Genomic DNA, 16,056 nt, shown 5'->3' on the forward strand with positions numbered 1-16,056 from the left:
TATTATGTATCCATGAGTTCATTTATAGACCTGGTGCTAGACACAGTTTGCCTTCAGGATTGACTTCTCTTCAGATGTACCTCCAATGGGACATAAGTAAGCTGGGTTATTATTACTATTTCTTTCTCTGTTGTAGAAAGAGACAAAAACCATTACAGCTAATTATTTTTGGTACACAGTTATAGCTCATTAATAAACTTTCTCTTTATTTTCTTTTAAAGTTAGCATTTTCTTTTTTATCTTGGGAAAACAAATGTATCCACTTCTTTGAGTATGCAATTGATTTCATTTAGGAAGAAACCTCTGGAACTTGATTTGAATTATTTATATTGTGATAAAATACACAGATATGTCTTTTGGGAAAGTATTAAACATAAGAATAAGTCTGGAAGAGATTCATAAAAGTCACATTTCACAATGAATTCTAGAAATTGTAATACTATCTTTATTTCTTTGGAAACCATTTTAGTGGCTCCCAGTGTGCCCACAGTATAAAAATTTTAACTACAGAGTGAAACATACAAATTTAAGTAAAAAAAAAAAAAGTAACATAGAATGATAGATTTGAACTAATTCAGGTTTTATTTCTGCAGTTGCTCTGCTGGATCATTTTTTATTTTATTTTATTTTTTTTAATTTTATTTTTTGACTGTGTTGTGTCTTCATTGCTGCGTGTGGGCTTTCTCTAGTTGCGGTGAGCGGGGGCTACTCTTCGTTGCAGTGCGTGGGCTTCTCATTGTGGTCGCTTCTCTTGTTGCGGAGCCGAGCTCTAGGCGCGCTGGCTTCAGTAGTTGTGGCGTGTGGGCTCAGTAGTTGTGGCTCACGGGCTTAGTTGCTCCTTGGCATGTGGGATCTTCCCAGACCAGGGATTGAACCTGTGTCGCCTGCATTGGCAGGTGGACTCTTAACCACTGTGCCACTGGGGAAGTCCTGGATCATTTTTTAAATGCAAGGACATTTAGTAATTCAGGGATTAGAGGGGCTGAGCATCTAAAGAAAGCTGACATGGTTCTGAACTGTTAGGAATTTACTTTTGGAAATGAACGTGTGTAGCTGACTCACTTTGTTCAGGACTGGCTCTGTAACTGGAAGTCCTTTAAATTAACTTCAAGGTTTATTAAAGGATAAACAATGAAAGTGTGTTAATTTGAAACTTATATATTACTAAACTTCAACAGTAACCTCAATAATTGTTTAGAACTCAGACCAAAGAAGGATTTGGGGGTTAAGAGTATTTTATCACTGACATTACTCAGTATTGCCAGCACCTGGTGATAATAAAAACCAGTCTTTCAGTTGTGTGTGTCATTGGTTTAAATTCTGTTCAGACAGTGCACCCCCTTGTTGCCTGCACCCAGGGCAGAGCTCTCCCACCCTCGTGCTGTTGGTATGCCATTAGTACATATTGTATCGCTATTGAAAAAAGAAAGCTGCAGACCATCATGTGTCGTATGACTACATTTTGTTGTAATTAAGTAAATAGGTTTGTATGAACAAAGGAAAAAGCGTAAGTGTACCCATCAAACTAGTAATAATACTAGGAAAAAGGAAACAAGGGAAAGGATTTGTATGTGTATGTTGAGGGGGGACTGTCCCTTTATATTCTTGTATTTGAATTTGTTTCTAAGATCTGTGATACTTCTTTAATAAAAATTAAGGGGAAATGCTAATATAAGAGGAATTACTGAGCCTTAAGTATTTATACTTTCTATTTTGATAGAGTTTTGCAAATTGCTCACCAAAGACCCTAATTACTGCCACCACCATGAACATCAAGTTTTTTTTTTTTTTTTAATATTTATTTATTTATTTATTTATGGCTGTGTTGGGTCTTCGTTTCTGTGCGAGGGCTTTCTCTAGTTGTGGCAAGCGGGGGCCACTCTTCATCGCGGTGCGCGGGCCTCTCACCATCGCGGCCTCTCCCGCTGCGGAGCACAGGCTCCAGATGCGCAGGCTCAGCAATTGTGGCTCACGGGCCTAGTTGCTCCACGGCACGTGGGATCCTCCCAGACCAGGGCTCGAACCCGTGTCCCCTGCATTGGCAGGCGGATTCTCAACCACTGCGCCACCAGGGAAGCCCGAACATCAAGTTTTAAACGTATAATTTAGTATGTACTCTTTTGGTAGCTGCTAGAAATTTAACTGCTAACCGTAATTACCTATTACAGGTAATTTTAAGCTTTAAATGGTAAGTAGTTCCATTACTATGTTGTGTTCCTTCTGTTAGTCTTGTGTGAATCTGTTGCACATAACGAATAGTTAGATATGATCATTAGTTTTCAAACGCATTTCAACTGTAGAGGAGTCCTTCTTTCAGACTAAATCTGACGTAGAAGCCCCCTATATTAAACGTGAAAGCCGAATTACTGTGCACAGGCGATGACGGTCTGCAGTTAGCTCACTGTCTATAAAAGATTGTTCCTTATTTCTGAGAGTTCTTTTTAGTTGTAAACAGACTCATTGACATGTTAGGCCAAATCTTTGGCGTTTATAACTTGCTCTGCGTGAACTGGAGGCATGCTGCCCTTAGGATGGGCTCGGTTCATGAGGAGGTGGCGTCTTTGCTGCTTCAGATCAAGGAGCAGTTCAGCTCCTTGTTGTTCTGTTCTGGTGAGGTTACCACTGCCCAGACTGCATTTCCTGACATTTTGAATAGATATGCCCTGAGGTAACCTTCACTCCTGTTGGCTTAGAATAGTTTTTAACTTGCTCCTGGGTGATGATATGTGAGATATAGCTAACTTGGGATTTTTCTGCTGTTATATACAATAAAACCTCATGTGTCTAGAAGTCTTAGAACACGAATCATTGCATATAGCCAGGTCAGCCACAAAGCTGAGATTTTTATCTTGAAGCATATAGTACTTTTATCACTTTAACTATTTTGGATGGAAATCTTTAACAGTATATTCCACACTTTTCTGGTTTTTATAAAAAGTTTATTAAATGTTACAAGTTAATTTTCTTTATGAATTAGGAATTCATAGAGAATTCTTTAGGAATTACTGAGAATGTAAAATTTTACGCTATGGTGAAAATGGTGATGTCCTCAGGGAATTAGAGAGAAAAAAATGTTTCTCTATTTCAAATGCCCTCAGATACTGTCTGTTTCTAAGTTTCTGTATCTGTCTTCTTTTTTGTAAGGCTGATGCCTATCATTTCTTTCTATCTCACTTATCAGCATTTTCTTTAATTTGACTTTTAATATGGTATAGCTTTGGAAAACAGTTAACTAACCTGGTTAGAATTGTGTGTAAGGTAGGGCAAATAAATTCAGAATCAGAAGAGTTTTTCATGAATACTGCAGTATTTTTAAATGGACTTTGTGTTATGTTGTCATTTTGGGCTGGGGTGTGTGTGTGTGTGTGTGCGTGCATGTGCGTTTTTGTTTTTTTTTTTTGACCACTTAAAGTTCTTACCATGAAGTTCTCAACTAAGTTTCAGGTAGATGTTATTTTCTGGTAGCTGACTTTTGTTTATAGGTAAAGATTACAGTGTTGTCAGTACAGGAATACACAAGCTACCCCTCCCTTTTTTTCTTTACTGATTGTTGTGGAGAATGCAAGATTGCAAAGCAGTTATTGTTATTAAAGGTGGGAGACTAAGAAAGGATAGATAAGAGTGACTTCCAGACCTTTTTTTAAAAATTTTATTGAGGTATAGTTGATTTACAATGTTGTGTTTAATTTCTGCTTAAGCAAAGTGATTCAGTTATACATATATATATCTTCTTTTCCATATTCTTTTCCACTGTGGTTTCACAGCATATTGAATATAGTTCCCTGTGCTATACAGGACCTTGGTGTTCCTCCCTCCCTCTCTCTCTCTCTCCCTCCCTCTCTCTCTCTCTCTCTCTCTCTCTCTCTCTCACACACACTCTCTCTCTACACACACACACACACACACACACACACACACACACACACACACACACACACACACACACACACACACACACACACACACGTTTGCATCTGCTAATCCCACACTCCCAATCATTCCCTCCGCTATCCAAGGAACCACAAGTCTGCAGAACTTCTTTTCCGCTCGGTTAGGGAATTGTTAGTATTCAGCTTCTCTTCGCCTGGACTAGGAGGCCAAGAAGTGATAGGTCATCTGGAAAAGCTGCTTGGATGTGTATGTCTTCGGTAATAATATTCTGAAGCTGCAAAATGGAGATACTGGTCTTTGGCAATATCTTAATTAAAGTCTTCTCTCACAGCCAAGTGGTAAATAGTGGAATCATCCAGGAAGATTGAATTGAGTATGGGACTGGGAGGGGAGAACTACTACTTTTATTCGAGTTGCCTTGTATTGTTTGAATTATAAAAATCTATTGCTAAAATCAGATTATTAAAATTAAAGATTTAAAACCCTAAATTGAAGAGGATTAAAAAGTGGTTTGATCTGCCTTCTAGATGCATTGCTCATGTCTGTATAATAATGCTTACCTTCTATTAAGCACTGTAGTCACTGAGCTAGGAACTTGACATGATACAGATTTATTTATGAATGTAAATACTCTTTTCCTCATTTTAAAATTAAAGTTTAACGTGGCCAGAGTCATGCAACTGGTAACAGGTGAACCAGAATTTGAAGCCAGGTTTATCCACTTCCCAAATCTTCATTTTCCTCTGTTGAGCTGTATGGCAGCATGCTGCCTGGTGGGAAGGAGAACCTGGGCTGTTGCCTCATGGCCCGGATCACAGGGTCAGCCGGGCTAATGACAGTGCTTCAGTTAAGAAGAAAAGACTAATCTGTTAACAGCTTCTGAGCATGCAGGGTTAGTGTCCTCTGTACTTACTAGAAATCAAGTTTCAGCCAAAGCAAGGTATCATTTTGATGAAATTTATTTGCATTTTTCTTCTCTATGACTTTTCTCTTAAAATATAATAGTTTTGTAAAAGTTCCATGAAAAGAATTTAATGAACTCTTCATGTTTTATTCATCTTTTGAAGAATTACTGTCCATGAGGCTGAAAGGTTAAGAAATGTTTTGAATTTTGTTTAACCTGTTTCCCAAACTTACTGGATCAGCAAACCCCATCCTAACCCTCTCTCCCCACCACTGTACTGCCTGCTCAGATCACATGGGTCTGCGGGACATATTTTAGGGGAATGTTTCACTATAACTGAAACTTCACATTCACTTCTAACCTCTCGCCTTGGTGCTGAGGAACTTTAGATCAGACTGGCAGAAAAAAACTCTTGCAATAGTGATTTTTGTCTTGCAGAAGACCTTTAGCCATCTATGTAAAACTTCCCTGGAAAGATCTGATTTGCACTTCATGATAGAAAAGCCATAGGTTTGGGTGTTAGCAAGTCCTAAGTTTGAGTCTACAATGTAGTAGCTCAGTGACCATGGAGAAGTAAATTTAGTGTTCTTAAGCCTTAATTTCTTCATCTGTAAAATGAGAATCCTGTAACCTCAGAAGTAGATAAGATATACAAAACAACTAGCAGAAATACACCTTTCATGGATACTTAGAGCACCATGGCTTCTCCACCTTGCTTCTCATCATGGCCCAGATGAGAGAGAAGATAATGGGCGGCATTATGGGTGGCAGGAAAACACGGCTTCCATCTTTTTCCTGATAGCTCTCTCAGCATCTGAGTTACCAGTATTCTGAGTAACCAGGTGTCCTCCTGTTTTCATTAGAGCTGTGGGATTAGTAAGCCTTTGGGTGCTTTGTAGGTTTTGATAGTTTGCATCTGTCACAGTGCTTATTTTTTTTTAACAGGACTTAGTCTGTGGCACAACTTCTAGACACATATGTAGAATACTGAGGCAGAGATATAAAGTTTTTTTTATACTTTCTTTTTGTATTTAGCTCTTTGTGGGTTGGCCAAAAGGTTCATTCAGATTTTTCTGTAAGATGTTATGGGAAAATCCGAACGAACTTTTTGGCCAACCCAATACATATTCAAAGATAATAATTTAAATTATATTAAATTTATGCCTTTTACTTTATATATTGTTTCATCTTTATTGTTGTGTTACTCAAAAGAAAAAATTTGTCCTCATATAGAAATATTAAGGGACATCTCAAGATGAACTTAGATATTTGACACATGCTTTTGCTGTTTATTTGCTTTAAGTTTTGGAACTGAACCAAGAGAGAGTTCTTAAGTTCTCTTCCATTGATTAATAATCTGTGATTCTTTTAATGTGTCCAAAAAATATTTTATGTGAGACATGCATTTTAATTTCTTAAAGTAACAATTCTTTTGGCATGTATTCTTTAAACTTAATTTTTAAATTATATGTGATTAAATGGAATTTGAGGAGAAATAGAGGTATGAAAATTTACCTGGATTATGTTTGGTTCTGTCATTTAAAATACTAGACATTTTTGAAATTTCAGAAATGTGAATGCCCATGTTTGGGCATAGTAAGAGAAGCCTTAGATGTTTCTAATATGTCATGTTCTTGTTGGACATTAAAACTAGAAAGCAGTTTTGTCATTGTGACTTATAAGCCGATTGTTACACTGTAGTGAGCAAATATCAAGAGGTAGTTATTTTTGTCTCTGCACAGAAAAATAATTGTCTGCAAAATGTCCCATGACTTTCAAATTTTCTTTTCTCAGATGCATAATGACCATTTAATAGCTAGTGAGAAACAGCATATAATGCAGTGGGAGGATTTCATGAAAGAACAACACAGCAAACAGGCTGAAGTGGACGAAGAGCACAGAAAAGCCATGGAGAGGCTTAAAGAACAATACGCCGAGATGGAGAAGGGCCTGGCAAAATGTCCAGCCTTCGGAGAACTTGAACCATAAGAGTGACAAACTGATGAGAAAACATTAACTTCCCCTCAGAAACCGCTCCCACCAAACCGCTTAGCCTCTGCCTCAAGTTTATTAGCAGTGTATTCAGTGGCACTCTTCTGCAGAAAAAAGAAACTGCTACCGGAGTCTTAGCTGTTTCCTAGAAGAAGAATGCCACATCTTCCCAGTTTTAAGTCCTGTATCTGCCTATATCTGTAAATGGGGAGAAGTAGGAGGAAAATGGTATAAACATGCGCTTTGTTAATGAGGATTGGTCTTAGTTTCCATTGATTAACTCGGAGAACTGTAAATACAGACTTCTTAGAAAAGTGATTTAATTCATTCTTACGCAGGGTTAATGTCACTTTATTATTGTGGCTCAGAAGGCCGATACAGCGGCTGCCTGTCGGAGCCTCCCTGGCTCTTGGAGGAATGTGTGCAGTGTTACTCCGGGAGTCATGCCCTGAGAAACAACTGTCCTGGGAGCGGAGACCACACTGGAGAGAGTCAAAACTTTGTCTCTGCCCTTCAAAGAGAGCCACGTTGGTCTCTGAATGGCCTGTTGGGAGAAGTTGCAGATTTTGCGTGGCAGAGTAATGCCGTGTTTCCCTGGATGACAAGACACGCTTGTTAAGTTTGTGGCCGTCCAGCACTTCATATTTTCAGCTCTTAAAATGTGCTCACAAGGAAAAGCTTACCAAAAATAGAGTTGACTTTTAACCTTTCCAAGAACCATAATCTTGCCCACAGATTTACCTCATTTTTACATGTGTTTTGCTGTGGGTAAGCTCTGTAAGATAAATAATGTCTATACATGTTTCAACTGTTTAATGAGTAATCAGCAAAATCTGCCAAGGCGTCCCTCTGGAACCATATAAAGATTCTGGCTCTGAGTAAACCAGAAGTATTTGCCCACATGGCAAATGATCCATGTTAAATGTAAATCCTTTTTAGTGTTTAATGTCTGTTCTCATAAGCAGGTGTATTAAGATGAAACATATACCAGTTCTGTCATCACTGTGATCTTTAAAAATCTGCATTTAACAATCTAATTGAGGAACTAAGTTGATTGTTTATTTGTCATAAACCAAGCAGAATTAAATGCAATAATTTTAAGAGATTTATGGCAAATGAATTTGAGGTATGGATAAATCTTTCAGGTCTTTTTTTTTATTGCTCTTCAGTAAAGAAAGGCACAAGAAAGAAGATACTCAACTCTTGTGTTATCTCAGTGTTGCTACTGCAGAAAAGTGACAATGCTTGCTTGTGTAAATTTATGGCTTGCTGTCAAAGCTTCATTCTTGGCTGCATGTTGAAAATGTGATTAAAGTTAATAGAGGAGATGAAATAAGTATTTGAGATTTCTTTCAGTAACACTGAACTTCTGCCAACTCCCTCTGTCCGCTACTGTAGGCTTGACAGGTTCATCCATCATCCTCTGGTACCTGGACGAAAAAGAGCACTTGCTGACATTCAGGCATGTTGGAATTTTCTTAATTCTCTTTCAGTGGATGGAAAAAGAAAACATACTTCCCAAAATATCCCACACATGAAAAGGGAGGGGAACCTTAAATGAAAATTCCTTTTGTACCATAGGCAGTTTTGGGAGAGCCATTAATTGCCAATGCACCATTGAACAGATGCTGGAACCAGGAGGTCAGGCCTGTGTGTGAGCAGGAATGGTTCCTCAACTTGTGCAAAGATTTCTGACAGTGTTTGTTCATCTCATATGAATAATAAATACTTTACCATATGAGTTTGTATATACTATAGAAGGATCTAAGAGACTTCTTAAACCAAAATGATTTAATGGACTTTTTGAGCTTTAAACATTGATACTAAATTCTTTCTTTGTGACTTTCTTAGCTGTTCAGTATAGCTTCTAAAAGAGAGGGTTGCTTTTCTTTCCCTTTAATATTTTTAGTAGTGAACACTTTCACTTATATTTCCCAGTTTTTAAATCACTTTTGATATGTGTTTTATTTATATATAAAAAGTAGCTTTAGTCGTTACATAACATACAGCATTTCTGCTGTTGTGCTGTCAAGCAGAGAGAATATGGATTCTGTGTGCCTCACAGGATTAGTTTCTAATGATAAACGAAATAATGTTTGTCAACTTAAAGTGCTATAGAAATATTTGTTTTTAAATTATAAGTATTTTTTATTTTTCATCATGATTTCTTTTTTGACTTATATATGTGGATTTTTTTTTTCCATTTCCTAACGTAGATTTTTGAGTTCTGTTCTTATTATTGATTTCTGCTTTCATTGGATTGTGGTCCAAGAATAGATTCATATAAGACTTGAGATGTTAAAATTTGTTGAGATTTGCCATCTGACCGAAAATATGCTAAGTTTTTGTAAATGTTGTGTTAGTGCTTAAAAGTATGCATATTTTCCAACTGTTGGGTGTTCATTAGACCAAACTTGTTACTTGTGGTGGTTAAATTGTCTCTGTTTTACTGTTGTTTTTTTCTTCTACTTGATCTTCCAGATTCTGAGATGTGTTAAAATTTCCTACTCTAGTGGATTTTCTGATTTCTCCCTGTAATTCTGTCAGTTTTTATTTCATATATTTTGAAGCTTTGTTATTAGGTACATACAAGTTTAGAATTGTTTATATCTTCCAAGTTTAGAATTGAATCTTATATTTGTAGTCACAGCCTCTATTTCTAGTAATGTTTTTGTATCAGTTTATATTGCTTTAAAATCTGTGTTTCTAAAAGAGAGATTTATACAGGCCACACCAGCTGGTTAATAATTTGTAGGGTATATATTTCTTTATTCTTCTGTTGGACCTTTATATCATGTTTTCATGTGCCCCTTAAAAACTAACTAGATTTTTTTTCTTTCTATCTAATTATCTTTTAACTGGAGACTTTAATCCATTTACATTTGTTGAAATTACTAATATATTAGGACTTATTTATACAGTAAGTCCGCTAGATATGAACCTTCAAGTTGGGAATTTTCAAAGATGTGAACCTGCATTCGCCTGTCCAATCACATAAGCTAGTTCACGTGTCTTTCATACATTGAACACCTTGCTGTGCAACACGAGGAGCTTACTAATAAAGACCTGACAGAATTGGAGGCCCAGAGAAAGGACAGAGAGGAAGAGAGACAAGAGGAAGAAGAAGTAACTGAAGAACAGAAGAGATTCACGACACAGGAAGTGACAAGGGGATTGTCTTTATTTGAGGAGGCACTGTTAGTTTTTGAGCACAGGACCCGAACGTAGAATGGTACTTGAGGGTTGCAGCAGCCATTCAGAATGCGATCCAGTGCTACCGTGTCATCTGTGACGACAAAAAAAAAGAGCTCCTACCCGGACATCACTGGATCGTTTTTACAAGAGGGTAGATAGAATTGAATCCAGCAAGGAACCAGAGCCTGTGCCATCAACATCAGGCGTGAGTGAAATTGCAGCTTGCCCTCCGTCTCCTGTTGTTGACGATCCTTCACCTCTACCATCTCCCACCTCCTCTCCCTCCTCCAGTCAGTAACTCTTCTTGCCTGTTCACTCGATGCCAGCCCCAGTATCCCAGCTGTTGTACTGTACTACTGTACTTTTCAAGGTACTGTACTGTGAGATTAAAAATGTTTTCTTTATTTTTTGTGTTTGTTTTTTATGTATTATTTGTGTGAAAAGTATTGTAAACCTATTACAGTACAGTACTATATAGCCGATTGTGTTAATTGGGTACCTAGGCTAACTTTGTCAGACTTACAAACAAATTGGACTCACAAATGCGCTCTCAGAACGGAACTTGTTCACATGTAGGGGGCTTGCTGTACCATCTTACTGTGCTTTTTGTCCCACCATTTTGTTTCCTCACTGCCTTTGGGGTTTTTTTCTTTTCTTTTTCCACACTGAGTTTTGTTTTGTTTTGTTTTGTTTTACAATTAATTTTCCTCTACTAGTTTGAAAGGTAAAACTCAATTTTTATCTTTTTAGTGCTTACCGTGAAATTTAGTTTGCATAGTTAACAGAATCTAAAGTTTATGTCTTTACTCTTATTTGAACAGTAGACTTCTGAACAAAGTGATTGCTTCCCCTTAACTTATAAGTGTCTAGAATTTTAGTTTTATCTCAGTTTAACTCCAAAAATAGTTATTTTTTACAGTCAGTATTTGCTTATTATCCTTGAAAGTTATCTGGGTATACAATTCTAGATGACAGTTATTTTCTCTCAGTATTTAAAGATATTGTTCCACTGTCATCTTGCTTCCAGTATGACACTTGTCAGTCTGATCAGTATTCCTTTGTAGATAATCTGTCTTCTCTTTCAGGTTATGTTTAAGTTCTTTATCTTTGGCATTCTACAATCAAATGTCATTATACTGCAACATGTCTACTGTGAATTTCTTTTCATTAATCTATTCAGATTCACTGAGCTTCTTGAATCTGAGAATTAGTGCCTTTCATGAATTATGAGAAATTCTCAACTTTTACCTCTTTGAATATTGTACCTTTACATTCTTTGGATTCTCTCCTTTAGGAGATCAAATTAGACTTAAGTGTTCCCATCTCCCTCTGTTCTCCATATTGCTTTATCTCCGTTTCGTATTTTCTATCTCATTGTCTCTATGTGTTGAATTCTGGATGATTTGTTTAAATCTGTTGTCCAGTCCACTAATTCTGTCTCGTCACTGTCTTTAACCTATTTAACCTGTCAAGTTTTTAATTATGGGTATATTTTTTTCATTTCCAAAAGTGTTGTTTGGTTCTTTTTCAAACTTCCTTGGTCATTTGGGATAGTTCCATTACTCCCTCTTTTTCTTTTCTTTGAACATATTAAATGTTCTTGTACTTATTTTGCATTCTGCATATGATGATTTCTGTATTTTTCTCCTTTTTTGTGAATCTGAATCTACAGTTAGTTGTTTGTTGTTTTGTCTGAAACAAGTTTATGGTGACTTGTTTTCTGATGTGATCAGTGAATTTTCATTGTGAGTTTACATTCCTTTGAACTTTATTTTCGGAAATTTTTGGTATGTTTTGTGTTTTGGGGTTTTTGGGGTTTTTTCCTAGCACCTCCATTTTGTTTCTTATGGCCCTCTAACCCTGGACCACTTCAAAGTCAGTTTTCACCTTGAGTTTCCCGCCACTCCCTCCCTGTCACTCAGTGTGTGTGTGCTCACAGACACTTACTCACAGGCAGTATGAATTTCTTCCTCAAATGTATGCCAGTGTCAGGCTGTGAAAAGACATTCCTAGAGATTTTTTTCATCCTTCACAGCTCTACTTGGAATAAAGAAGGGAAACTTTAGGTGTTTTCCTAGTTCACTCACTGAGAGTGGTGCCCTTTGGGGATTCGCCAATTGTACTGCAGTCCAGCTCAGTCCCTGTTGTGAGCTGAACTGTGTCCCCCAAGATTCATAGGTTGAAGTCCTAACCCCCAGTGTGACTGTATTTGGAGACAAGGCCAATGAGGAGGTAATTAACGTTGAATGGGGTCAGAAGGGTGGGGCCCTGATCTGATAGCACCGGTGTCCTTATAAGAAGAGGAAGAGACAGCAGAGCACCCTTTCTCCACGTGCGCACAGAGAAAAGATCATATGGTCACAGCAGAAAAGGTGGCCATCGGCAAACCAGGAGAGGCCTCAACAGGATAGAATTTTCCAGCACCTTGATCTTGGACTTCTTACCTCCAGAACTGTGAGAAGATAAATTTCTTTTGTGTAAGCTACCCCATCTGTGGTATTTTGTTATGGTGGCCCAAGCAGACTAACGCAGTCCCAGGCCGTGATTTCTGCCCCCATGCAGGCACGGGTCCTTAAAACGGGGGTTCTTCTAGGCCACAGGGATGGGGACTTAGGACAGTTATCAGTTCCAGAGCCAAATTATCCTATAGAATTTCACTTTTTCCCATTCTCCCTTCAGTTGTTTTCATTAATTTGCGATAAACTTGGCCATGAATAAAAAATACAGTTAACTAACACAACATTGTAAAGCAGTTATACTCCAATAAGAAAAAAATAATAAAGTAAAAATAAATACAGTTAAAATTTTTTTCTAGCATTTTTGGTGTTCAGTAGCTAGTGGAGATTCCTCTGTACAGAAAGGTATGTTAGGTATATGTTGATTTTATTATATTCAAATTTCCCTCCCAAAAGACCTTGTCCATATTCTAGTATAAAGGATGGTACCTTTTCTTTCAATCATTGTGCCTAATATTCAATATTTTCTATTTTGTGTTTTCTTATTATTATCTGTGAGCTAATTTGATTGTTTCCATTACTTCTATTGGATTCTTTTTACTATTCATGAGCTAATAAAAGCAAATAAGAGTATAGCAGTCTCACTTTGAACCTGTGTAACTCTTATCTGAATATTTCATTTTGGATTTCTTTTTTTTTTTTTCTTTTTAGGACGTTGTATATCGTTTGTGAAAACGTCCCAGGTCCCTATTATATGAGTATGTAGATAGAAGTAGATTTGTGGTATTAAACCCAAGGTTTCATGAAAATCTGGAGGAATCACAAATGCCTCCAATATACATTGTGAATTCTCTTTTTTGCTTCTGGCACACATAGACTTTCAATCTGAACACTTCCAGTCTCCATAGAGGTATTATTTATGAGTGAAACTTTTGACTATAAGAGAAGTCAGTGTCATCTGCAAATAGAGTTTTACTTCTGTGATATTGTTTATCATAGACTCCACCTCAGAAACTTACAACTAATAAATTCAGTAAACTTGCAGGATTCAAAATCAGTATACAAGGACCTGCTGTGTTTCTATTCACTAACAATGAACAATTGAAAAGAGAAATTAAGAAAACAATCTCATTTACAATTGCATCAAAAAGAGTAAAATACCTAGAAATAAATTTAAAGAGGTGAAAGATTTGTACACCAAAAACTACAAGATATTGATGAAAGATATTAAAGAAGCAAATAAATGGAAGATATTTCATGCTCATGGATTGGAAGGATTAATATTGTTAACATGTTCATACTACCCAAAGCAATCTACAGATTTAGTGAAATCCCTATCAAAATTTCAATGGCATTTTTCACAGAAATAAACAATCCTGAAGTTTGGAACCACAAAAGAGCCCAAATAGCCAAAGCAATCTTGAGAAAGAAGAACAAAGCTGGAGGTGCTTCCTGATTTCAGACTATATTACTAAGCTACAGTAATCAAAACAGTATGGTATTGGCATAAAAACAGACACATAGACCAATGGAACAGAGCCCAGAAATAAACTCATATGTATATGGTCAGTTAATTTATGACAGAGGAGCCAAGAATATACAGTGGGGAAAGGACAGTTTCTATAATAAATGGTGTTGGAAAAGTGGACAGCCACATGGAAAGGTTGAAATGACATCTCCATCTTACACCATAAAACTAGTAGAAGAAAACATAGGGGGTGAGCTCCTTGACATTCGTCTTAGCAGTGATTTTTTGGATATGAAACCAAAAGCAAAGGCAACAAAAGCAAAAATAATCAAGTGGGACTATAGCAAATAAAAAGCTTCTGCACAGCAAAGGAAACATCAACAAAATGAAAAGGTAACCTGCAGAGTGGAAGAAAATATTTGCAAATTATGTATGTGATGAGGGGTTAATATCCAAAAATATAAGGAACTTGTATAACTGAATAGACACTTTTCCAAGGGAGGTAAACAAATGGCCAACAGGTACATGAAACATGCTCAACATCACTAATCATCAGGGAAATGCAAATCAAAACCATGATGATATATCACCTCACCCCTGTTGGGATGACTGTCATCAAAAAGAAAAGAGATAGCAAGTACTGGTGAGGATGTAGAGAAAAAGGAACCCTCATACACTGTTGGTGGGATTGTATTGGTGTAGCCACTATGGAAAACATCGTGGAGGTTCCTCAAAAAAATTAAAACTATAACTGCCATATGATCGAGCAGTTTCACTTCTGAGTATATATCCGAAAGAAACAGTCACTATCTGGAAGAGATCATCTGCACCCCCATGTTCATTGCAGCATTATTTACAATAGCCAAGACATGGAAACAACCTAAGTGTCCATCAGTGGATGAATGGATAAAGAAGATGTGACGTGTGTATATATACACACACAATGGAATATTACTCAGCCACGAGAAAGAAGGAAACCCTGCCACTTCCAACAACATGGACAGACCTTGAAGGCATTATGCTAAGTGAAATCAGAGAAAGAGAAATGCTAAATGATCTCACTTCTATTTAGAACCTAAAACAAACAAAAACCTCATAGAAACAGAACAGATTGGTGATTGCCAGCGGCAGGAGTAGGGGGTGGGTAAAATGGGTTGCGGGGGGTCAAAGGATACAAAATTTCAGTTATAAGTTCTAGGGATGTAATGTACAGCATGGTGACTGTAGTTAACAATACTGTATTGTATATTTGAAAAGTACTAAGAGCGGATCTTAAAGTTCTTATCACAAGAAAAGAATTCTAGATCAAATTCTTGACTTATGAAATCGTCCATATTTTTTAAATTACAATTCTTCAAAGAGACAATTTTGTAAATATTTTTAAGGCTACTATAATGAGTCCCTTAAAACAGAATTTGTAGAGAATCTGAATAGAAGGCCATAAGTTAAATCTTTTTTTTTTTTTTTTTTTTTAATTTCATGTACTCTGAAATGCTTAAGCAGCTTTTTTGGAGATGTATCTTTTTTAGAAAAATAGTTGATAAAATTACAGTGAGGTTGTGATCATACACACACACAAACCTTATGCGGTCCATTGTATATTGAATAAATTTGTTTTAAAATTAATTATATGTCAAATAAATAATTTATTAAGATGGAAAAAATATTTAATTTTACTAAGAAAAATGTTGACGCTAAAGAATTTGTTTTTTACTCGGGATCTAAAATTTGTAGCTAAAAACCAGCAGGTGTCACTGTGATAACAGATTTTTTTTTTCCCCACTATCTAAGCAGTTTTGTGTAGATGGGTGCATACCATCAATGAACAAAGATGTGTAAGAAATAATGAATTTGAGTTATATCCTGAGCAAAAATGTCAAAATTTAAGAAAGCATATATATAGTATCCCTGGAGGGTTAAGAGTACTTTTGAGAATTGTATTTTTTCCTAACTTTCTTCATGTTTCATACATATAGATTTTTAAATTATATTATTGATGTGAAGGTATTATTAGCAGTAAAAGTACAGTAAAACCCCCTGGTGAGGCTTTGGACTTTATATTGAAGTGTAGAATAGTACACAATTCATTAGGTTACATCTTGTGTAGCCAAAATCAAGTCAAGAAACAGAGCATTCCCCATAATGTTTTT

At 36.6% G+C, this 16,056-nt stretch overlaps 1 protein-coding gene across 4 annotated transcripts in view; it reads left to right on the forward strand.

The window, feature by feature from the left end:
- The window catches only part of BLOC1S5 (biogenesis of lysosomal organelles complex 1 subunit 5), a 77,605-nt gene that overhangs the window by 32,595 nt on the left and 28,954 nt on the right, over positions 1-16,056 (forward strand). The window contains exon 5 of one of the 4 annotated variants that reach the window (XM_007173922.2): positions 6,590-10,386. The exons of 2 other annotated variants lie outside the window; for them this stretch is intronic. In XM_007173922.2, the coding sequence (XP_007173984.2) occupies positions 6,590-6,784 (195 nt within the window). In that variant the 3' untranslated portion in view covers positions 6,785-10,386. Of the gene's footprint in view, positions 1-6,589; positions 10,387-16,056 lie in introns of those variants that run through there. One more of the 4 variants, XM_007173923.3, reaches the window with a different exon arrangement.

This window comes from Balaenoptera acutorostrata, chromosome 10 (genome assembly GCF_949987535.1).
Source record: "Balaenoptera acutorostrata chromosome 10, mBalAcu1.1, whole genome shotgun sequence".
Classification (NCBI taxonomy): domain Eukaryota; kingdom Metazoa; phylum Chordata; class Mammalia; order Artiodactyla; family Balaenopteridae; genus Balaenoptera; species Balaenoptera acutorostrata.